At 41.6% G+C, this 25,389-nt stretch overlaps 1 protein-coding gene across 1 annotated transcript; it reads left to right on the forward strand.

The window, feature by feature from the left end:
* Positions 1–6,097: 6,097 nt before the first annotated feature.
* On the forward strand, positions 6,098–21,751 carry rpf2 (ribosome production factor 2 homolog). Its single transcript, XM_031285658.2, has 10 exons — positions 6,098–6,260; positions 9,255–9,387; positions 11,719–11,756; positions 13,721–13,760; positions 16,274–16,355; positions 16,828–16,904; positions 19,334–19,433; positions 19,551–19,653; positions 20,400–20,544; positions 21,370–21,751. Exons 1-10 carry the CDS (start codon positions 6,238–6,240, stop codon positions 21,553–21,555), a joined length of 927 nt encoding a protein of 308 aa, XP_031141518.1. The 5' UTR covers positions 6,098–6,237; the 3' UTR covers positions 21,556–21,751.
* Positions 21,752–25,389: the final 3,638 nt, after the last annotated feature.

Below are 25,389 nucleotides of genomic sequence, written 5' to 3' on the forward strand. Positions count from 1 at the left end.
TTGAGGAGGGCTGTTTCAGTGCTGTGTGTTGTGAGCGGAATCCAGATTGAAATGAAGATTAAAAAAAATTATGTTTTATCATAAGTGAAACTAGCCAACAATATAACTGCCTACAAGTACAGCTGAAATGATTAGACCATTAAACACACAACTGTTTGGATTGTTTCCAGTTTCTAAAACGGGAGGATTTTTTTGCATTGAGTACTTTTAATTTTAATACTTTAAGTACATTTTACAGATGATATTTACATACTTTTACTTAAGTAACATTTTCAATGCAGTACTTTTACTTGTACCAGAGTATTTTTACAGTGTGGTATTAGTACTTTTACATAAGTAAAGGATCTGAATACTTCTTCCACCACTGCTATACACTGTCCCCAAGTTTCCTCCACAGAGTGAATCCTAACATTACTGTGACATTACCCTTTCATGTGGTAGGACAGTCTTCCACCTGGTGGACAGTGAGTGAACTGATCTGCTTTGAATGAAATGTACAGTACATGTAGTGTCAGACGCTCATTACAAAACATGTGGCTGTCAGTCCAAAATCATGATTTTCTCAGTTTTCCTCAGACACACAGGGACAAGATGGGGTCCACCAAAAGAAAGAAAAAAGAAACAATACAATCTGAGAGAAAGTACGAAGACATAAATCCCACGTGGGAATAAATGTCATCAGTGTTTCCACCTTTCAGGTGTACACACCACAAGGAGCTTTTTGGAGCTCATTACACATGATCATGACATAGAAATATCTTTAATAGAGCTTCTGGTAAGAAATGTCTGTAATAGAAGATGATTCTGACATAAAGGCTAAAGTATTCAGATCATTTACTTAAGTAAAGGTACTAATACCACACTGTAAAAATACTCTGTTACAAGTAAAAGTCATGCAATGAAAATGTTATTTCAGTAAAAGTATGTAAGTATCGTCAGGAAAATGTACTTAAAGTAAACTGAGCACAAAAAGTAAGGAAATTTGTGTTTAGTAGATTATTTCTCTGTGATAACAATGCTTTTTGGCAATACATCTTATACCATTGGAAAGCCTGTTTAGTTCTCTTACAAATGGTGTCCCATTTGTAAGGAACATGCATTTGTGGGATGAGCAGCAGCGCTGAGTATGTGGGTTGCGCCCATGAACAATTTGCCAAATCTTCTCTGCCAATGCCAAACAGCTTATTCTGCCATTGACAGAATAAGCAGCAGTCCTGACCTCAACCCCATTGAACACTTGTGAGATCAGCTTGGGTGTGCGGTTTGTGCCAGAGTGACCAACACAACCACCTTGGCTGACTTACGACAAATGCTGGTTGAAGAATGGGATGCCATCCCACAGCAGTGTGTGACCAGGCTGGTGACCAGCATGAGGAGGAGGTGCCAGGCTGTTGTGGCTGTGTATGGTTCTTCCACACACTACTGAGGCTCCTGTTTGTGAAATGAATAAATTGTTAAATTGCCAATATGTCTTGTTTCTTCAAACTTCAATCATCCAATCCACCAAACACCAAACGAGTCAATGGCAGAATAAGCTGTTTGGCATTGGCAGAGAAGATTTGGCAAATTGTTCATGGGCGCAACCCACATACTCAGCACTGCTGCTCATCCCACAAATGCATGTTCCTTACAAATGGGACACCATTTGAAAGGGAACTAAACAGGCTTTCCAACGGTATAAGATTTATTGCCAAAAAGCATTGTTACCACAGAGAAATAATCTACCAAACACAAATTTCCTTACTTTTTGTGCTACGTTTATTAAAAGTAAAGTACTCAATGCAGAGACATGCTCACATTGTAGAAACTGGAAACAATCAAAACAGTTAATCAACTAAGTGGGTAGAATAGAGCCATGCTATTCAGTGGCCCACTTTCATGGTATGGACTCAACCATTCTCACCTGACTTCATTCATTCCCAATCATGGTCCAAACTCACCTGACTTCACTCAGTCCTAATCATGGCCTACTCCATAGGTCCCACCCATTTCCTTTGTTCTGACTGGCAGCAACATGAAGCAGCATGTGAGGGCCCTCTGTCCCAACGATTCAGATGCAAATCCTGTGGTTGTGCATGGAAAAAGTGAGCCTTCCTCATATGTTGTGTTACTCTAATGGTTATTTGCAAGTGGACTTGCCCAGTATATATATTGGTAAATGCTGAATTGTCGTCTTTCCTGTTTGCCTTGAGACTACAGGAATAATATTGTGCAGTGCACATGATTTAATTGTAGCCTTTAGGAAATACCAGTATCCTTATAACCTGATTAGTTAAATTTTGTATGTAATTGTCAAATGAATGTTTCTGTTATATAGTCCCTAACCCTAACCCTCTGTTATATAGTACTCTATAATTTAAGCAGTGGTAGGCCTACCCCTCACCCCCTTGGGTAAGAGTACTTATACGTGTTTGTTTAGGTATCTAATTGTTAAGTTTGTATGTTGATTAACTGTATTGTAATTTGTCTTTTCTGCTTATCATTTATAGAAAGAAACCACATAACCGTCAAGCCTCATCATCTGCTTTCGCCCTGAATGTGTGCAGAGTAAATGGCTTAAACTGGAACACCTGTTGTCCTTCATACATTCTTGCTGACGTACCATGGCGATGCTCAACTCCTAAAACCAATCCAAAGAGACTCTACGAAGTGATTAATGGTCTAATCATTTCAGCTAGACTTGTAGGCCGTTATATTGTTGGGTAGTTTAATTTATAATAAAACATTGTACTTTATAAACTACACGTGTTTTGTGTGCAAAAATCTTACTTTGTAAAGTAACTAAAAGCTGTCAGATTAATGTAGTGGAATTAAAAGTACAATATATCCCTGGAGTAGAAGTAGAAAGTAGCATCAAAAGAAGACTCGAGTAAAGTACAAGTACCTCAAATTTGTACTTTAAGTACAGTACTTGAGTAAATGTACTTAGTAACATTCCACCACTGATCAGGAGGCATGGCAAGCAGACCGTCCATAGAGAAAGAAACAGATGTAAGTCATGAAGATCAGGTCCAAGAGAAGGCTGAGCCATGAGGAAGCAGATAGGGAAGGAAAGATTCAGGAAGTAAGGGAGAACTAATCAGGTAGCATGATGAATATTGTTTTGTTTAGGGACAAGGGTTAGGTTCTTGGCATTTCTGGCCATGGTGATGTAACTGTGCTGCAGAGGTGTAAAGGAAATCAGAGTATAGTGTATATAAATAGTTGTTGATGCTGCAAGAAAGTTTTTGGGATATTCAATTCAATTTTATATATAGGATCAAATCATAAGAGTTATCTCAAGACACTTTACAGATAGAGTAGGTCTAGACCACACTCATAATTTACAAAGACCCAACAATTGACCCAAGAGCAGGCATTTAGTGCAACAGTGGCGAGGAAAAACTTACTTTTAGGAAGAAACCTTGGAAAGTAACTACCAGGTGAGAAATGTATCTCTAATAAACTAATCGTTATTCCGTTCAGTTCCATTGAAATGTATTCCACTTACTCTAATAACCAGTTGAGTCAGAATTATGACTTATGATTATTAGTGCAGGGGAACAGGGTCATGCAGTTTAAAAAGAGCTCGCCCAACAACACCCATCCGGGTTCAACCCCCAGTCACAGAGCTTCAAGATTATCTTGAACACAACTGGATCTTGTTTTTGTAACTGCACAAACAACTTCTAGTCTGTCTAAGCACATGTTTGGAGGGAGTTCACATGAAGCTCCAATGTATTTATTTTATTGCAGATATTTTGACCAGACTTGGTTCTTTTTCGAGGCAAGAACAGCTTTACATACATACATCACCTTGCGGTAATCTATATAGTGGAACAGCACAACATTCAAGAGTCTGATGCTGACAGAGCATCCGTCCGGATGGGTAAAAACAATCCGTCGCATCAAACTGTGGTTTGGGCCATGCAAAGAGTTATTGAGATGTGGTCTGTATAGAACAGAGGAACACTAGCCAAGCCAACATAGACTTCATAATGTTACCAACATTTTCTCCTCAGACAGACCCAGGCTCTTGGTGGGCAGCCATCTGCCGCAGCCGGTTGGGACACAGCGACGGATACAGAGACGGCGGTTGTGGCGGTGGAGCAGGTCTGTGAGGTAGGAAGGAGCTTGGTTATGGAGGGCTTTGTGGGTGAGGAGGAGGACTTTAAACTGGATGCGTTGGGAAACGAGTTATCTCAAGACACTTTAGAGATAGAGTAGGTCTAGACCACACTATAATTTATAAAGACCCAACAATTTCCAACAATTCCCCCAAGAGCAGGCATTTAGTGCAACAGTGGTGAGGAAAACCTTCCTTTAGGCAGAAACCTCAGACAGACCCAGGCTCTTGGTGGGCAGGCGTTTGCCGGTGCTGGTTGGGACACAGAGACACTGACAGATATACAGATAGAGAGAAATATGATTCATAATAATTATAGCAGTTGGTATGATGAACAGGGGCATAGTAGCAATAAACATAGTGGAACTATGACTAGAAATAATAGTTGTAGCAGTTCAGGGCGTAACAGGGCATAGCAGGATGTAGTAGGGCGTAGCAGGGAGCCGGGCGTGACCACGGCGGCAGCTGCAACCTCAATCCAGGGAAAACTGCGAGGCGAGAAAACATAAGGACTCTGGGGAATAAGCTCCACGGAGATAAGTATCTTGGGAATTACTGGAAAGGGAGTGCAAGGGCTGTTGAGAGAGGCTTTCAGGCCCTCTCAGAGCCCAGATTGATAAGATTAGTTTATTAGAGATATAATTAGTTTATTAGAGAAACGATTAGTTTATTAGAGACATGATTAGTTAGTAGAGAATAGGCAGAGGGGTGGGGAATAAGTTGGTGGCGGCCAACCACCAATAACCACAGAAGAAGAAGAAACCTGTCTGTGCTGTGGGATATAACTATGTTTTGCTGCACATATTAGATGTTATTTCATACTCCGAAGGTTGTTTATGTTTAATATTTTGGTATGTCCCACTGATACCAGCGTTATATCGTTTATAGGGGATCCCACAATAAAATGTCAAACTCAATTCCTCCATCCTTATTTCCTTTACATGCAGGCAATGACTATATTCCAAATGTACCTGTGTAATCCTTATGTTTTCTCGCCTCGCAGTTTTCCTACGGACCAAAGTATGGTGGTGGACTGGTAGCTGGAGAGGTGACAGTTCACCTCCTGGGCACTTCCAAGGTGCTCTTGAGCAAGGCACCGAACCCCCAACAGCTCGGGGCTCCTTTCCATGGGCAGCCCCCCCACTCTGACATCTCTCCATTAGTGCATGTAGAGGTACTGAGCATGTGTATGTAATTCAGGCCTGTGTGTAATGTGTATAATAATAATAACAACAGAGTGAAAACATTGTAATTTCCCCTTGCAGGATTAATAAAGTATACATTATTATTAATTATTATTATGAATATGTTTTCATAGGCTGCAGTGTTCATTAGTACTGAAGTACTTAATGCAGTGGTGTTTGTGAATGTGCTGCCATGGCTTCCTACACCGCGGTGGTGAGTTTTTTTTTTTTTTTGTTGCAGGATGGTAGGGGAAGACTCATCCCTGATTGGCTCGCCCTGACATCCTCTAACCATAACCAATCCCACTCCTCTTGCCTAAACCTAACCAACCCGAGTACTAGCCATTCAGGGATGAGTTCACTAATGAATATTCATGAGTCTTCCCCTACCAAAATTTCGCACCCCGGTGATGCCGTTCAGTAAGTCTGGAAGGGCGGTGCTCAACGTGGGTGGAGTCAGACGTCCACCGCCCTGTGAGGCACACTGCAGTGAGGCGTACTGGGTGTTAAGCGAGTTTTTTTTTTTTTTTTTTTGCAGGATGGTAGGGGAAGACTCATGAATATTCATTAGGGAACTCATCCCTGATTGGCTCACCCTGACATTCTTACCCTAACCATAACCAATCCCACTCCTCTTGCCTAAACATAACCAATCCCACCAGAGCAGGCAACGAGTACAAGCCATTCAGAGGGAGAGTAGGGCGGGTTCTTCCCCTACCATCCTGCAAAAAAAATAATTCGCGGGCGTACATGCAATCATGGTGGAGAGGAGACTGTGCTGTGGAGTGGAGTTTTGACACCAGATGGCGGTAATTAATTTGAAGCAGGAAATCAACCACAGTTCCACCAAAGAGGAAGTCATCCACCAATGTTGTCTTCCGCCGCCTTCATTCACGTGGAGGAAGAATCGCTCGTGTAGCTGACGGGGACACGAGGAAAGACACAAACATGACGCAGTTAGACGGAATAATGTAAGTTTGACCATGCATTCCTGAGAACTCACTGTGTTTAAGCGTCTGTATGTTGTTCAATGCTCGTGAAACTGACTTTATTAAGACCGCTAACGTTAGCCGAGCATGGCGCCTGTCAGCTAACATTAGCTAACAAGTTCTTGTGTTAAGTTACACGGCTTTCTGTAACGTAACGTGATGTTGAATTATCTGGGTGTTTGCGGTCAACTCAAATCGCTCGTTATCTAACGTTACGTTCAGTGAAACCACATGTTGTAAATTAAATGTAAGTACATAGGTTAGTTCGGTGGTCCCTCCCATCCATCTCGGACACAAACTGTTAACGAACTTTCCCTCTGGTAGGAGGCTGCGGTCCATCACGACCAAAACCGCCCACCACAAGGGCTTACGTGCAGTTTAGTGTCCCAAATTATTTTCCAAAAACTGAGTGTCCCAAATGATGAGGGTCTTATTTGAGACAGGTTAAGGTAAGGGTTAGGGTAGTACAGGTGGTTTAGCAGGTTCATAATTAATTAAGGACATTGTATGGGGAATTTGGGACACTAAACTGCACGTATACCCACCACAAGAGCAGTTTATATCCGACTGCAGTGGGTCTCATCAACAAGGCCCGGGACTGGTAGACTCTTACCCCCCACCCTCAGTCACTACACGTTATATTAACACACATCCTGGACTATTATCCCTGAGCATCGACCTTTTTTCACAGCAGACATTTTGACTTGTCATAGTAGGAAAAGCACAGCTGAAATTGGTAACTTTAACGATGGCTCAATTCCATCCAGTTTCTCCAGTGAGCTATTTCAGTGAGTCAGCATGAACAATACCAGGACCTCTCCTAAGTGGAATGCAGCCATCGTTAAGGTTATCAATTTCAGCTGTGCTTTTCCTACTATGACAAGTCAAAATGTCTGCTGTGAAAAAGGTCTATTGCAACTATACATACTGAAGTTTTGCACATCCCCTGATCAATATTTTTGCACAACCTGCACTGAACCGTGCAACTTTCTTCCTTTCCCTTTCTAAAAGTTACATTTTACATATTTGTTATTTTGTTATAGTTTTTGCATACTTTTTTATTGTAATATAGCTATTCTGTTCTTGACTGTAGCAGTACTTTGCCTTATTGTTTATTCCCTTTTTTAATGTTTCTTTCTTGTATGCACCAAGGCTAATTCCTGCAACTTGCTTTGGTAATAAATAGGGTTGGGTACCGAAACCCGGTTCCACTATGGAACCGGTTCCTACACAATCGGTAGGAATCGGACCGGATTAGAACGCAAATTTCGGTTCCACTTAATGTGTCGACTGAAATATTTTCCCTCTGTCACTCCAGGACCGAACGTAAAAATGTCACACTTTCTCTGTAGTCTACCGTTAGCTAGCTATCGTAAATGTAGGCTACTTTTAAAATGCCATATTTTCCCCTCTGGGCTCACCAAAATGTACGTAAAAGCATATTAACCATTCACTGCACGTGATCGCTAGTAAACATATTACACTTTTTCAGTTTTTCAAGAATCAGTTTAGGAATCAGAATCGTTTTAAAAGTACCGGTTCGGAATCGTTGAAATCCAAACGATACCCAACCCTAGTAATAAATATGATTCTGATTCAGATGCACCAACCAGGAGAGAACACTGAGGTTATTTATTCAGAGTTTCGTGGGGGGAGCTAGCCTTACGTTGCACCAAAACGATGGTCAGACTGGCATACCAGGGGAAGAATGGAGTACAGCAATGTTATAAGGATGGAATAAAGATGGATATAATCTGTATTTAAAGTAAATGAACTAGTGACTTACAACACTGAGAAGAGGCTCACAACACAACGTTCAAAGCCCAATTCTCTGTGATAGAAAAATACAGGTCCAAGATAGATGAAGGCTCTAAATAATTTCCAAGCAACTACAACAACTGCTACACTATGGAAGGAGCTGTCACGCCTGTAAAATTGTAATCTGATTACTGCCGAACTGCATAACCATAGGAGTAGGCCTGCACGATTCAGGGAAAAGCTTAGAATTGATATCACGATTCTCTGCCACGGTTTTTTTCTCACGAAGTGTAATGTTTATTGCACACATGAACCGTGACAAAACAAAACAAATTGGCAGTACCAAACAGAGGTTTCTTTTTGGCACCTATAGCACATTGTGCGTCACCACGAGCTGTAAACTAGGGCTGCAACTAACGATTATTTTCATAGTCGATTAATCTGTCGATTATTTTCTCGATTAATCGATTAGTTGTTTGATCTATAAAAATGTCAAAACATGGTGAAAAATGTGGATCAGTGTTTCCCAAAGCCTAAGAGGACGTCCTCAAATGTCTCGTTTTGTCCAAAACTCAAAGATATTCAGTTTACTGTCACAGAGGAGAGAAGAAACTAGAAGATATTCACATTTAACAAGCTGGAATCAGAGAAATCTTATTTTTTTTAATAAAAAAATGACTCAAATGATTAATCGATTATCAAAATAGTTGGTGATTAATTTAATAGTTGACAACTAATCGATTTAATCGATTCATCGTTGCACCTCTACTGTAAACACAGAGGCTTCAATGAATACAGAAAATATAGTACATACTGGCCATTTAAGTACAGTAGGCTACCAAAAATAGTGACATATAGGCTAACACATTGAACTAGGGCTGGGCAGTATATCGACATTATATCAATATCGTGTTATGAGACTAGATATCGTCTAGATTTTGGATATCGTAATATGACATAAGTGTTGTCTTTTCCTGGTTTTAAAGGCTGCATTACAGTAAAGTGATGTTGAACTTACCAGACTGTTCTAGCTGTTCTATTATTTGCATTTTCCCCACTTAGACATTATGTCCACATTACTGATGATTATTTATCTAAAATCTAAGTGTGAAGATATTTTGTTAAAGCAATCAATCAATCAATCAATCAATCAATCAATCAATCCTTTATCGGTCAGGCTCTAAAAGAAATCAACTAATCATTTGTGTCTGTCCTCAGAAAACCCAAGACAAAGCGCTCCAAGCGCTTCTTGGAGAACAGAGCGCCCAAGCTGGCCGAGGATGTGAAGACGGCCATGATTATGAAAGGGGGCAACACCAATCAGACAGTCACCCAGGCCCTCAAGGACATAGTAAGTAGCCTGATGATGCACTCTGTAAGACAGACCTCCAAGCCACGACTTATTTCACACAGATACATGGGCTGTGCAAAGCTTTACTCGTCATATTTATCACTCCCCAGATGTTGATAAGTGTAGACATGGCAACATCACACTGTGCGTTCTTCTTCTGTTACAGTTGTTTTCGTAGCTCATTATCAACTCTATCCTCAATCCTCAGTAGGTCGGGCCAGTAAAACTGTGATCTACTGGCCCCGGGGGCCAGTGGGGGAAACTGATGATATCTTACAAAATATGACATATTATTTAACTCTGTGAAATGGCGACCGTTATGTGACCGTCATCTTTACATGACGATTAAGTTTAGGCAGTAAACGTACACCATATGCAATCACAATTAACATTAAAACACATTAAAAAATGATTAGACTTGTTTTGCGTGCGGAACGTACTTCAATTCCGAGTTCCCATGTGAACATATTAAGTGGTGGACCAGAAGTTTTAGTCTTCGCACTGCACTTTGAGCGCTTCAGTTCACACACACTTTGCACACAGTAGGCTTATCCTAGCCGAGCCTCTCGCTAGCTAGCGTCACGGCCAATGTAGAGAAGCCAGAGCTTGAAGACCCCCATTAAGACTATCATTAAGGTCTCCTGTTTGGGAACACACAAAAACAAGTGGCTATGACGAAAGTAGTGTACCGACAACGGTCATTAGTGATCGGGTATGTTTCTGGCATCACGTCAAACTTGCTGACTCACTTGAAACGGCACCACGTGAATGTGAATATCACTGCTGCAAGGGGGAAAAAAATGAGCGTAGTGCAAACGCTGCTCCCCTCGGCACTTAAACAGACTTTTGCTGGTAATTGAGAACAGGCCGAAGCAATAACAAATCCCATTGGCGTTTTTATAGCAGCGGAGCTACGACCATATTCAGTTGTTGAAAACGCAGGTTTTAAGCCCCGGTATGAAATTCCTTCTCGTCCACATTTCGGCCAGAAAGTCATTCCCCCCTATATTTACAATTCATTTTAAAGTTTATTTAAAAAATTGTAAACTGATTGTTATTTACAAAAGTTATAATAAACAACAAGCATATTGTGGTGCTTCTTTACTTTACTTGTTGGGAGTTTTACTGTAACGAAAATGAACCAAACCGTGACTTCAAAACCGAGGTACGTAGCGGACCGTGATATTTGTGTACCATTACACCCTCATTTAATGCTGCTAAATGATGACTGGTAAGTTGCCGTGACTGTTAAGTTTAGGCACCAGGACGACCTGGTTAAGATAAGAGACGAGTTTGTGGTTTAGGAAAAAAAAAAAAAAGTACTTCCGGGATATGAACACCGGTTCCCCTTCTACCACCCCAACCTTCTTCCTATCTTTTCGGCGCTCTTAGGCCTCCTGCAGACTGGCTGCGTGGCGTGAGCGTGGTGTTTCTGTTGCGTGGCGGCTGCGTGGCGTTTTCTATGTCTTCACACACCAGAAACGTGTCTGGCGCGGCGCTGCTGCTGCTAGCCTTGTCTGTACACATGGATGTTTCCCATTGATAAAATGAAATAGTGTTCTTCAACTTTATTTTGTCAATATTTTTGTGTTTGTACATTTGTTTGCACATTTCGAGATACATATTTTTATATTTCAATTCCCTTTCCTGAGAAGTCCATGTTATTGTTTTATCAGAATCCAATTGGAAATACAATTTAAAAAGAAATTTGTCAAAACCTAGAGACATTCACACATCAAAATATCATTTATTAAATGTATTTGTGTCAAAATGACAAACAACTTTTTGTATTCTGTGTTGCCTGGAAACGCTTCCAACAGGCTTGCGTGTTGCGTGAAAAATAGGCGTCGGTTCTATTTCTAGCATGCGCGTGTTTTCTGCGTGGTTCGAGCCGCGTCTGAGACGTTCATGTCACGCAGGCAGTGTGCACGCTCTAACCTGTTACCATGGGAGCCGAAATGAAAACGGACACGCCACGCAGCTGACACGCTCATGCCACGCAGCCAGTGTGCAGAAGGCCTTATACTCATCTATCACCTTATTTCCTTCTTTGCTCCGGTCATAATCACTACGGACACTAGAGGACGCTGCCGTGCAACAAACCTCACCGTGGGTTTTACAGTAATAAATACGTGGATTACATACGATTTACAGTGCATTACTTTTGGGGACAGCCTGCTTTGATGAGAGCAGGGGGTAACTGTCTGGGTTTTTACCACAGATCATCAGAGGGCTACAGAGGATTGCAACCATATTTGGAATTGAGTTTAAATGAAAACTGCTGACTCACTAGCAGAATTATGAATTCAAACAAATCTTTTCTTTCTGCAGTACTCCCTGAAGAAGCCCAATGCTGTGCTGTACAAGAAGTAAGTGGATAAGTGGATTTTTGTTTTCCATTTCAAATAATCTACCAGTTAACCCTTGTGTTGTCTTTGGGTCAAATTTGACCCGTTTTTCAAAATGTCTATATCAGAAATATGGGTTTCCTTTTAACTACTTGATTTTAATTACCCAAAAATAACATGGATGATTCCACACATCGCGCTTTGCAAGTACAACAAAAGATCAGATTTCTACTTTCATTGACGTTGACATATACCCTTCTGTGATTATCCTTCATTTAATGAGTCTAAATAATTTATAATTTCTGTTTTTTTAACTCAAGAATTAGGTATAATTTCCTGTAAGTTAGGTTTATTGACCATGAATGTAAAACTGGTAATAAGTTGGTGTTAGTGGTGTTTCTACATGGTAGTGAAAAGAGGCGTTAAATGTCAGAAGCGCCAAAATCATCAACGCAAGGGTGAAATGATTTCATTTTTTAATCAAAGCTGAGCATTTTAAATAACTATTTTTTTTAAAATATTTTTGTAATTTAATTTGATTGGCTCACAATCAATATTTCATGTGCTGTTTTTCCACTGAGACTTTCTTTCCTTTCTGAACTTGGCAGGATTTCTGGTGTTTTGTTATGACGCTTTTCCACTGCATAGCACGTCTCAACTCACTCGTTTTTTGTTTTTTCTGTTAGAAAACGTTGTGGATAATACCTGGTACCTAGTTTTTTTTAGTACCACCTCGGTCGAGGTTCCAAGCTAGCTGAGCCGATACTAAAAGGAGGTTAAAACACTGCAAAACCACAACGCGGGACATCCTGCACAAACCTGTCGTTTTCAAATAGCCAAGCTACCGTCAATAGCGGCCACCATTTTATTTTAATTAACTCGCCGCAGATTTAAAAAAATCTTAAAAAATGGCAGCCTGCAAACTACGCCGTACACTGCACTGTACAATCGACAAAGTGCCGACCCCTTGCTGATGAAAGGATCCTGCGTGTGTTGATTTGATAATAATGTCACGGCAGTCTCACGCGCTGTTGCTATGGTAATCGGCTGAAGATCGCACCTACGGAGGCTTGCAAAAGTATTCATACCCCTTTAACTTTTCCACATTTTGTCACGTTAACAACCACAAACGTAAATGTATTTTATTGGGATTTTATGTGATAGACCAACACAAAGCAGCGTGTAATTGTGATGTGGAAGGAAAAGGCTTGAGACTGGGGCGGAGGTCCACCTTCCAGCAGGACAACGACCCTAAACCTACTACCATAGATACAATGGAATGGTTTAGATCAAAGCATATTCATGTGTTAGAATGGCCCAGACCTAGATCCAATTGAGAATCTCTGGCAAGCCTTGACAATTGCTGTTCAGACGCTTTCCATCCAATCTGATGAGCTTGAGCTATTTTGCGAAGAAGAATGGGCAAACATTTCAGTCTCTAGATGTCCAAAGCTGGTAGAGACGTACCCCAAAAGACTTGCAGCTGTAATTGCAGGGAAAGGTGGTTCTACAAAGTATTGACTCAGGGGGGCTGAATACTTTAGCACGCCACACTTTTCAGTTTTTTATTTGTAAAAACAATTTGAAAACCATGTATAATTTTCCTTCCACTTCACAATTATTGTGCCACTTTGTGTTGGTCTATCACAATTCCCAATAAAATACATTTACTTTTGTGGTTGTAATGTGACAAAATGTGGAAAAATTCAAGGGGTAGGAATGCTTTTGCAAGCCACTGAAGGGATACCGTGTGCAGCGGAAAACAAAAAGATAAAAGTGCTGGTACCAACAGTGAGTTGAGTTGAACCATGCAGTGGAAATTAGGCATCTGGTCCTCCTTGAGATAGAACCAATAGGAATATTAACCCTGTCTGATGAAAAAGCATTTAAATATGTTGTGACCCACAGCGAGGGACTCTGTTAAACCATACATAATCCAGCAGAATCATTCCTAACCCTATAAAATCGTTTTTTTTGCTTTTCAGGAAGAACATAACACGGCCATTTGAGGACTCAACATCACTGGTAAGTGTACAAGACACAGGGTACACCCCAAATGCTTAAATACAAAAAAAATCGATTCACATTCGTATCACGATTCAAGCTCTATCGATTCATATAATTCCAAAAATCGATTCACATTTTTTATTTTCGTTTTCTAATGGCGTGTATACTATTGTCCTGAAATGAGTGTACCTCGCCATTCCCATAGATAGCGCTGCGTCGAATTCACACTGACGCCTGGGCCCTCTTGTTATTATCAAAAGAAGACCGAGTGCAGCAGAAGTAGTTTAGTTGGCGCAAACAATGGCAAACCTCACAGAGAGAATGATTCAACCTGCTCCAGCTTCATTGAAGGCGAGAGTCTGGGCACATTTGGGCTTTTATAACCTCGAAGGGAAGATGGAACTTGATAGGAATCATGCTATCTGCAGACTTTGCAAAGCGAAAGTATTTTGGAAACGCCACAAACTTCAGAACTCACATGGTACGCCATCACCCAGAGATTAACATTAAAGACATGGACGAACAACAACCTAAAGTACCTAACATGCCAGGCAACAAACTCTTTCAATGCTCTAAACTCCCACCCAACTCTGAACCAAAAGCTCTTTTTATTTAAGTTTTATTTAAAGGGGTGATTGAATGCAAAACAGATTTTACCTTGTCATAGCTGAATAATGACAGTTTAGTGGGTAACTAGGACATACATAGAACCTCAAAATCCCATTGACACCTCTTTCCTCTGCAAATCTCACAATTTGAAACTGCCTCTGAAAACGGGCAAATCTCAACGAGCCGCCTAGTTGACGTCAACTTGGCGGCTCCTCCTCATTTGGCTCTAGTCTCTATCTTTGTCACGCCCAAACATTTACATAGGCTACACCACTGATCTGAGATCAGCTTAGTCTTCTGAATAGGTCGCGCAGATCTCAGAAATTGTATACGTTGTTAATCTGCTATTTTACCACTAAATTCACTTCTGAGACTTTTTTTATGCGAGAAATCAACTATGTAGAGGTCAAATATGGGACATTTTACGAAAATTGATGGCTAATTGCAAATTTTGTCCGACTGTGTGTCGGGAGTTCAGCGGCCAGTGCTGCCTGTGTTGCTGCCTCGCCGCCCGGCCTGCCTTCCTTCACAGACCCCGGCCTGCTGGGAGGTAGATGGAGCTCCGTCACGGCTGGCAGCCCACGGCACTCCATACCCGCGCAAAGTCACCGTTTTTTGGGTTAATGGACTACCAAACGCCGCTGCCCTGACAGAGCTCCAGGGCCTGCAGCTTCCCTCTTCCTGCTAAATGGCCGCTGTGTGTGAGTGAGAGCACGGTCAGCGAGCTTGTTACGCCCGCAATCTCTTACCACAGGTTCCAGTTAATCTTATAATGGATATGTGTGTTGAGTTATTTAAACAAACGATCGGGGAAATAAACGCCTCTTGTCCGCGAGTCTCATTGATAGAGCCTGCGGCTGGATGGAGCTCTATCAATGAGAGCTAGCTAGCCTCCTCTTAGAATTCCTCTGGAATTCACAAAAATACATTAAATTGAAATCGGACACCATTGTTAGCTTTATAAGACCTTTGGGGTAGATGTTATATAAGTGGCGTGATGAAATTCAAACTGTAAACATAGCTACTCTAGTTATGCCGGCAGCTGGCAGACAGCCAGCTGCCAGCCCCGCTGAGCCCCGAGTATTCCAGTAGTCCAGTACCCAGGGAAACGGTGACTTAAACTGGGTATGGAGATTGCAGCTTTCTCGTCAGACTGTGTGGAGCTCCTAGCTAAAGTCCGACACGTCTTACCAAATTTGCAATTAGCCATCAATTTTCGTAAAACGGCCCATATTTGAGCTTTATATAGTTGATTTCTCGCTTAAAAAAGTCTCAGAAGTGAATTTAATAACGAAATAGCCCGACAAACAATGTATAACTTTGCAGTGTCTGAAATATGAGACCTGCTGTCTCGTCTCCAATGTGTTTCTATGCGCGCAATACATCTAAATATTCATGAGCATACCATATTTGGAAGAAAAGCTCTTGTTCCAAATAGAGCCATATTCACAGGGTAGTTAAGGGCCTAATAAAATAGCATTCGGACAATTTTCAGCCCAACCAATGTTACATACCCTATTAGGAGACCTTAAGGAACAGTGTAAAATACCCTATATAATCACTCAATCACCCCTTTAATACTTGAATTAAATGTATTTGAAAGCTGGCCAAAGTTTGGCACTTTTTAGTTTTTAGTTGCAAAAGTTTTTTATTTTTGTATGAAGACATATATAAAGTAATATCAAACTACATTTAATTTGTTTCTATTCTTTTAATTGTATGTCTACTGCAATCACATGGTAAAAAAGTAACTACATTTACATACTGTGAATCGTTTTTTTAATCGAAAATCGATTTTGAATCGAATCTTGAGCCTAAAAATAGATATCCAATCGTGACATTTTCTGAATCGTGCAACCCTACTATTTAAATCTGTTAACATGTTTTCAGTGTCATTACTTATCCTGTTATCTCTTAATCAGGAATTCTTCTCCAAGAAGACAGACTGCTCTCTGTTTCTGTTTGGCTCCCACAACAAGAAACGGCCCAACAACCTCGTATTTGGTAAATACTCTTTTCTGTCTCTGTATCACTCACTCAGTTTAAAACACACATTGAGACACCAGTTATGTCATTCCTATATCCTAATAAAATGTACAGTAGATCATTTCTGATTTCTTGATAGTCTTTACTCTACACATTACTTGTTATTTTCTAATTGTAGCGAAGACTTTACTTTTACCCACAATTCTACGCATGTGCAGTATTTTCAGCTGCCAAGTGTGTCCCTTTTATATATTTTATGTAGTAATGAAGAATCCTCACCTGCTGATTGTAAGGGGTCCAGTCAGCTCCCATGTTGCCCAGTGGTTAATGGTTCCCACCATTATTGTAATAATAATAATAATAATAATGTGTTAGTATGTAATGTATGAAAATATGTAATATTAGAGATGGATAAATCCTCCTGACTGTTTACTTCAAAAGTGCAGGCCAAGTGATGTGTGTGTCATCGTTTCCCTTTGTGTGTTTGCAGGTCGTCTGTTTGACTTTCACGTGCTGGATATGATTGAAGTTGGAATTGAGAAGTACGTCTCTCTGAGTGACATCAAGGTAATGGTTGCAGCCAGCGTCTGCGTTTTTTTCCGTTAAGGGAAAATGGATTTTCCGTCTTGTAGTCAAACTGGGATGAAGGGTCAGTACAAAATGCTATGGTTACCTGCAGTTTGATATATGCTATGTTAGCTTTGCACTGGGAATAAAAGGGAAATGTAAGGTCAACGAATATAGACCATTTTTACAGTTTTGGGGCCCTTTTTAACGATCTAAGCGCACGGAGTGAAACGCCTGGCGCAGGTGTGTTTAGGGAGTGTCCAAATCCACTTTTGCTAGTTTGACAGCGGGAAAAAGGGTCCGTGTGCCGGGCGCATGGTTCAAAAGTGCTCTAAATAGTGTCTTCATTAATTTATAGGTGTGTTTTGGGCGTAACTTGCAATAAACCAATCGGAGATCATCTCCCATTCCCTTTAAAAGCCAGGTGTGTTTGGACCTTGGAGCATTGCTATTATGATGGAGGATTTGCACTGTAATATTATTTTTAATCTTCTGCGTGTGTGTGCTGCTGCGCTTCCCTGTCTGTATAACAAGCATAGTGTGTGTACGCTGTGCATGAGCCTAGGAGCATTTTACTAATGCTCTGTTAAAATAACAATGAAATGCTGCGTTATTGACTTTAGACCAGGTTTTTATTGGTCAATGGCGCCATCACTTCCTGCTGCCTCAAGATAGCAATACGCCCAGAATGCACCTGAACACACCTCCTTGTAAGACCAGCACGCCCAGAATGCACCTGAACACACCTCCTTGTAAGACCAGCACGCCCAGAATGCACCTGAACACACCTCCTTGTAAGACCAGAATGCACCTGAACACACCTCCCTGTAAGACCAGCACGCCCAGAATGCACCTGAACACACCTCCCTGTAAGACCAGCACGCCCAGAATGCACCTGAACATACCTCCTTGTAAGACCAGCACGCCCAGAATGCACCTGAACACACCTCCCTGTAAGACCAGCATGTCCAGAATGCACCTGAACACACCTCCCTGTAAGACCAGCATGCCCAGAATGCACCTGAACACACCTCCCTGTAAGACCAGCATTCCCATGGGCCACAGATGGGCTCAGGTGCATTTGTTATTTAAACGACGCAGGCGCTGGACGGGAAATTGACAACTGTGTCGGTCTTAAACTAGCAAAGACACTTGGGTCAGGCTTTGCGCTGTGCCGGGTGCATGATAGGGCCCTAAATCTGAAACATTCCAAATATATCCCAGTTTATTTCCTGTTGTAGCCAAGGAAGCTATACACATAAACTGAGGCTGGGACAGAGCTACACACTGCAGCCAAGGAAATTATTATAGTTTTTCAAAACGGACACAAATCTGCCAGAAATGACATCAGCTGAGTGGGAAGTAAACATGGACCAAATCTGTTGCCTTGCAATACCAACAGTCTATGTATTTGATCAGATACTTCTCTAGTTAATGTTGTGAAGAAATAAAGGATTCACTTTATACTGTCTCTGACCAATAAAATACTCCAAAAACTCTGCAACGTTACGTTGAACTCCAGTGCCTCTCAGACCTCATTTCAGCTAGTTAGCGTTAGCTTTATCTGCTGCCGCTGGCAGATTTGTTTCAGTTTTGACGGTCAAACACACAATTACAGGTTATTAACAACGGCAGATAAAGCCAACGCTAATTATCTGAAATGAGGTCTGAGAGACACTGGACTATAACGTGTATGATACCGTACATGACGACATAGACCCAACTTATCGATGATGAAATGAATTAGTTGTTGCAGCCCTAATATGGTTTTACGGTGAGTTCTGTGTTGGGACCTTTTTTTCTTGTTCTTGTGAGTATCTGTGGCTGTAGTGTGGGTTGCCAGATATGGTCAATGTGGATAGTCTGGTTTTGGGTTCGTACAGATAAGGTGGTACCAAACCTGGCAACCTCACTGTGAAGCCAAGCTGCTGTTCAACAGGAAATAGTTTCAGCACGGCTCTCCTCATCAAACCACAAAGTTTAGTTTTTGTTGCTTAAACAAAGGGCATTGGTAGATGCAATTTTTGTGTGTGTGTGTGATATGACCATGAATAGTAAACAGAATAAAGTTATTACCGCTTTATAAACCACACAATGTGGTAAACCAGGAAATCCATAACGCTGATAACACAAGATCAGACACCTAAACCAACATATCAGAGTGAACTGTCGTATCACCAGGACAACCAAACCGCCCTGACCAGGTGTTCAGTGTGCGCTGAACGTGCAGCTCTGTTTGCCAGAAAAGAGGGTTCAGACAGGAGAATGGAAGTGACTTTGTCAGAAGTTTTTGTCTACGTTTTCTTCCTGTTGTCGTAGTTGCATACCACACATGAGCAATCATTTCTTTTTCTGTCCGCTTTTACCTATGATTGAAAGAGAACTGGTAATGAAACTAACTAAATGTTTTTGTATCTTTTCTGTTGCAGAACAGCAAATGTCCTGAGGGGACCAAACCAATGCTGGTGTTTGCAGGGGAGGCTTTTGATTCAGACATTGAATACAAACGCCTGAAGAGTCTGCTCATAGGTACACACTTGTTATTACACTCTGTGAATGGGTCTCTAAGATTTCATTTAAGTGGAAATGATGTGTTTTTGTTCCATTATTATATGTTCCTGTCCATTTCTTTGACCCACCTTTCAGACTTCTTCAGAGGTCCCACTGTGTCTGCGGTGCGCCTGGCGGGTTTAGAACATGTTCTACACTTCACAGCCGTGGAAGGGAAAATCTACATGCGCAGCTACAGGTAAATTCAATTTGGTTTACCCCCCCCCCATATCTATAACTAGCATTATTACACAGGGAAACCAGGCAACTCAAAGATTGGGGGGGGGGGGGGATGGCTTAAACACTAGAGGGTTAAACAAAGTTTGCATCTAAGAAAGGTTTGCATTAAAGGAACACGCCGACTTATTGGGACTTTGTCTTATTCCCCGTATCCCCCAGAGTTAGATAATTCCATACATACCCTTCTCATCTCCGTGCGTGTTGTAACTCTGTCTGACGGCTCCACCGGTAGCTTAGCCTAGCACAGATCCTGGAGGTAACCAGCTCCATCTAGCCTACTGCTTCCAATTAGTTACAAAATAACGCTAACATGTTCCTATTTACATGTTGTGATTTGTAGAGTCACAGCGTGTACAAATAACAAGGTCACATATACATACTGGGAACTATATTCTCAGAAGGCGAAGCACTGCTACTTCTGTTACTTGGGCGGAGTGATTAGCACAACACCTTAAAAAAGCACCGTTGTTACTCTCTGCTCCTCACCACGGGAGAGACAAAGTCCCAATAAGTCGGCATGTTCCTTTTAAATTGGTCAGAGTAACAAAGTTGTGCTCTGGGTGAAAAATAAATCACAAATAAGAAGTTACCTTCTGTCACGTTAGCCAGGGACCGACTTTTGTTCATATATTGGTATCCACCAGCCACACGTGCTCTGCTTACATCCCCCACAACAGAGATCTGGATGTTATGTTGTCATTGCAGGTGTCTGCTGAAGAAGTCTGGATGCCGCACGCCGCGGATAGAGCTTGAGGAGATCGGGCCATCGTTTGACTTGGTCTTAAGAAGAACACACATGGCTTCAGATGACTTGTACAAGTTAGCTCACAGACAGCCCAAAGCCCTAAAGGTAAGAAATCTTTCCTTTGGTGAGAAATGGGGATGAAATTTAAACGAGACGTCTACGTACTGGGAAAATGTTGGATAACTGACCTAAACAGGAGCTTTCTTTCCACTACGCTCATCCATCTGTGCATATGACCAAGCTATTAAAACTAAAAGTATATTATAGCCGTGCCACATGAGGCTGTACTGCTCATTACTCACCAAAAAAAAGAACAGGCAATGACGCGGTTCTTAGATCCGGGCCATTAGTGGATTGAAACATGTAAAGTTTGTCCTGAGGATGGCGCCAGAGGAAAGCCCTCTGCTTAGTTACCATTTTAGAACATCTTACAACATCTTACAACTTCCATTGTGAGTTGTAGCCCAACTTTAACCAGGCTGAGCTCCACTTATCTGTGCTCCGGGTTCAAACCCCACGGACCCTCCATTGGGCCAGTCACTATAGACTCGTGCTGTGCAGCCCAACAATGTTCTATCTTACCCACAGAACTTTTTTTGGTTCTAAAAGATATTCTAAAGTTTACAAATTGTGAAAATATTAGCTCCCAACAACTATGTCAACGCTTATTCCAGCATGTGAATGTGCCGACCGGCCAGTAGTTATCCTTCCGTGAATCTGGGGGGGTGGAGCTTCTGAAGGGGGGGGTTGTATTTGTTTGGCAGTTGAGTTCAAAGATCAGCAGTCTTTGCGCAGCATCACTTACTGCACCTTTTTAAAGGCTAACTTTGCAGATTTTTTAAACATCTGGCACAAAAAGTTCTCTGAATATAAGTGAGTTTATTTCTCAAACTAACATGTCGTTGATGCTTCTCTTTATCTCCGATACAGCCCAAGAAGAAGAAGAACATTTCCCATGATGCCTTTGGTACAAAGTTCGGCCGGGTGCACATGCAGAAGCAGGATCTGTCCAAGCTGCAGACCCGTAAGATGAAGGGCCTGAGGAAGAGGAGGGGACCGGTGGACACTGAAGACAAGGACACACAGGCACCCAAAGTGGCCAAAGTGGAGAGCTGAGAGGGCTCCGCCCACCTGTGGATTCACATTGTCTAGTTTATAAGACTGACTACATGCTTGGGCTTGTGACCAGCTCCCAGGCAAAGAGGATGCTGATCTATTATTCCTGCCCCCTATTGTTTTTTTCCCCCTTTTCCATGTGACTTTCAGATACTTCTTTGTCTTGAGCATCATTAAAGGTCCAGTGTGTAACGTGTTTAGTTGTTAATTATTAAAATCTGTGTTGCCCGTTCACAAACTTGTAATTTTCATGAATATTTACCTCCATCAATTCCAAGTATTCCTTTTGGCTTGAAATTTTACATTTGCATTTGCATGAACTGGGGTAGACGCTCCATATTCATGCTCCATCTTGAAACACGTTAGCCGGTAAAGGACATACAGGACATACTGCTCCACCTTTCACGTTTTCTCTGTCACATGATAAACTCATAGCTGCTGCTAATGCTGCTAATGGGTATCGTAGCTTCCCGGCCCCGGCAAGTTTGAAGAAGGAAACATGGAGGACCACATGTATTCAAAATCCAAATTTCAGGAACAGGAGTTCTTTAGGATATTGAAAAGAGCAAGAGCCCGGCTTTTTGAAGCGTGAAGGCTACCGTAGCTGTAATACGTACTTCGAACTGCGTGGCGCGAGAGAGTTGATTGCGATATATGATCTCAATGCTAGATGGGAGAAATTCCCACACATTGGACCTTTTAATGTGCTCAGATCTCTGGTAAAACCACATGAGCATCAGAAATAAAATAAAACCATGTAATCCCTTGGCAGTTGTTGAGGAAATCAACAGAATTTTCTTCTATAAGTTGGAGTTTGTAAAAGTTGAATTTCACTGGCAGCACTCCCTTTTTAAAGGAAATAAAAACAGTCTCTAAACTGTCTGGATGTTTAGAGTTTTACTTTTTAGAAAATGTTTTCTCATGACTTCTGATTTTGCTTATGTTCATGCCATAATGTCAGACTATAATTGCCATCATTTGGTTTTTCCCAAATTATGTGAAACTTCACAAAAAGTCTCTAGCTACATTTTTATTAAACAATTATTCAAATAACACAAAGGTTCACTGTTTTGCATTAGTAATGTGCCATGTTTCTAAGATTAAAAATCACTACCAATACTACCTTTGACACAGGGAGTAGATCAGATTGCTGTGCTATTTTAAGTATTTATATAATGTATTTATGTGGAATCTTTTAAAACCTTTTTTTTGATTTTGGGATCAGTAGAAAATAGGTCTGCAGAAAAGATCATTGGCTGCTTGCTGCCCACACTTGACAGCATCGCCTCACCCCGCTACCTCAGCAGAGCAAAAAACATAATCAAGGACTCCTCTCACCCAGGCCACAAACACTTTCAGTTCCTCCCCTCAGGAGGGACTCCTCTCACCCAGGCCACAAACACTTTCAGTCACTCCCCTCAGGAAGGACTCCTCTCACCCAGGCCACGAACACTTTCAGTCACTCCCCTCAGGAAGGACTCCTCTCACCCAGGCCACGAACACTTTCAGTCACTCCCCTCAGGAAGGACTCCTCTCACCCAGGCCACGAACACTTTCAGTCCCTCCCCTCAGGAAGGACTCCTCTCACCCAGGCCACGAACACTTTCAGTTCCTCCCCTCAGGAAGGACTCCTCTCACCCAGGCCACGAACACTTTCAGTTCCTCCCCTCAGGAAGGACTCCTCTCACCCAGTCCACGAACACTTTCAGTTCCTCCCCTCAGGAAGGACTCCTCTCACCCAGGCCACGAACACTTTCAGTTCCTCCCCTCAGGAAGGCGTTTACAGGTCTGTCAGAACCCACACATCCAGGTTCAGAGACAGCCTTTTCTCCACAGCCATCACAACTCTAAACATTCAATTACAGAAATAGGACTTCATCATGCTGAATGATTATCTTGCCTGTTTTGCACTGCATTTGCACCTTTCCAGTACTGTGATCTTTTTTAAATTATGATTTTTGGGTGTGAGAGTACGGCGTGAGTAAGTGTATGAACGTAGGCCTACTACTATGCACTAGAAGCACCTGTCCCAGCCGCCCATTGGCCCTCATTTATCAACCTAACGTAGAAACCAGCAGATATGAGCGTAAGAATGGTCGTACATTGATAAATGCAGCGGCTGGAAACGATCATAATTTAAATATCACGCCCCAATATATTCTGGGTTTTGAGCATAGACAGTATATAAGAAGGTTTTGAGGCCTCGCCCCTACAATTTATGACATGGCGAGACATAATCCGGCTAAATATTGGGACTTTTCAGAGGTGGAGATTTAAACCCTGATATCTCAGGTTCATTTGCACTAACGTGTGTAGTATTTGGCAGCCTGAAAACTGGTATTAAAGGCTGTAGAAAGAATGTGGAATGGAAAGAGATCACTGATGCAGTCAACAGTGTTGCCGTAGTAAATCGGACTCCAGCTGAAGTTTATTTAATTGATACATCCTTGACATATGTATGCTATAGTCCTAATATTAATATACAGGCTTATATTGCAATCTCTTAGGCCTATACCTATGGAAGAAATATTTATTCATAATTCAAATTTAAAGTCCAAAGAGAAAACGAAGCAAGATCAAATTAAAAATATTATAATTTTTAAAAATTTTCCATTTGGCTTTAATATTTGGCTTTTCAATTTCAATTCAACATTGGATTTTTAATTTGTACTTGACACATGTCAATGTAAATGAGGAGCCGTGGCCCAAAAGCTGGTGGGAGGGTCTGAAACGAAAGGGGTGCAGAGGCACCTTATGACCAGCAGGGGGGGCTGACTGCTGGGGAGCTCACTGTTGAGGAGCATCTGTCTGCAGCTTGGCCACCAGGCTGGCTTATCCTCTTATTTCACATGATAGCAGGGGCGGATTTTTTTTTAATATACAAATAAATTGTCTTTACAGGCTGACAGCGCATAGGACGGGTTTTTATCGCTTGCACGATTTCACTATGTTATTATAATAATAATAATAATAATAATAATAATAATAAATATTAAGCATTTGGCCAGTCAGCAATGGCCGGCCTGGTCCCAAGATGGGCCGACCGACCCAATCAGAAATTACTCAAATTGGGACATTCAGTCAAAATCAAGCACGTCACCTTCAAATCTCCATTTGCAGGGTTCAGGCTGTACCGGGCCCTCCAGGTGATCATTCTGTCTGGGGGACTTGCTGCAGCAGCGAGAAGCCGCTGCTGACGGGCGCAGAGCTTCGCCGGAACGCCAACTGCTGTCTGTCCGCGCGGCCGTCTGACGGCATCAGTATTCAATTGACAGTTTCATTACCGGTTAAAAACGTCTCGTCGCGTTAAATAGTAGTCCAGTTCAGTGTTGTGGTACAGTTGGTTTTAACACCTGATGCGAAGTGTAGGCCTATAGGAGTACACATGACAAAAAAGTCATGGGAAAAAAAAGTAACCATAGAGCCCTGTTCATGCTAATTAAACAACTGGACCACTGTCCCAAATGTGAAAGCCCTCTTAGTGGACTACTGAATATAATAATATTCCATTATATTTTGTATTTTAAATTGTTACCTGCCACCACAATTATGTGATTTCATGCAATAAATATTGACATTTTTACCATAAATTGGTGCCTAAAAATGTATCAGAATGCAGGAATTGAAGTCTTTTACCCTCAACATTTCCTGGGGGAGACCAAAGGCCAATTCTGAGCAAGGAAAAACCCTGAAGTATAATCACAGACTGCCGTAAAAACATATTAAAATTGCAGAGTTAGAGAGTTAAAACAGATGAAAAGATGGAGAACCAGACAGACCATATGTACAGTGTCAACAGAGAGAAATACGGACAATCAAACAGTCAGACAGACA

This window comes from Sander lucioperca, chromosome 19 (genome assembly GCF_008315115.2).
Source record: "Sander lucioperca isolate FBNREF2018 chromosome 19, SLUC_FBN_1.2, whole genome shotgun sequence".
Taxonomy (NCBI): domain Eukaryota; kingdom Metazoa; phylum Chordata; class Actinopteri; order Perciformes; family Percidae; genus Sander; species Sander lucioperca.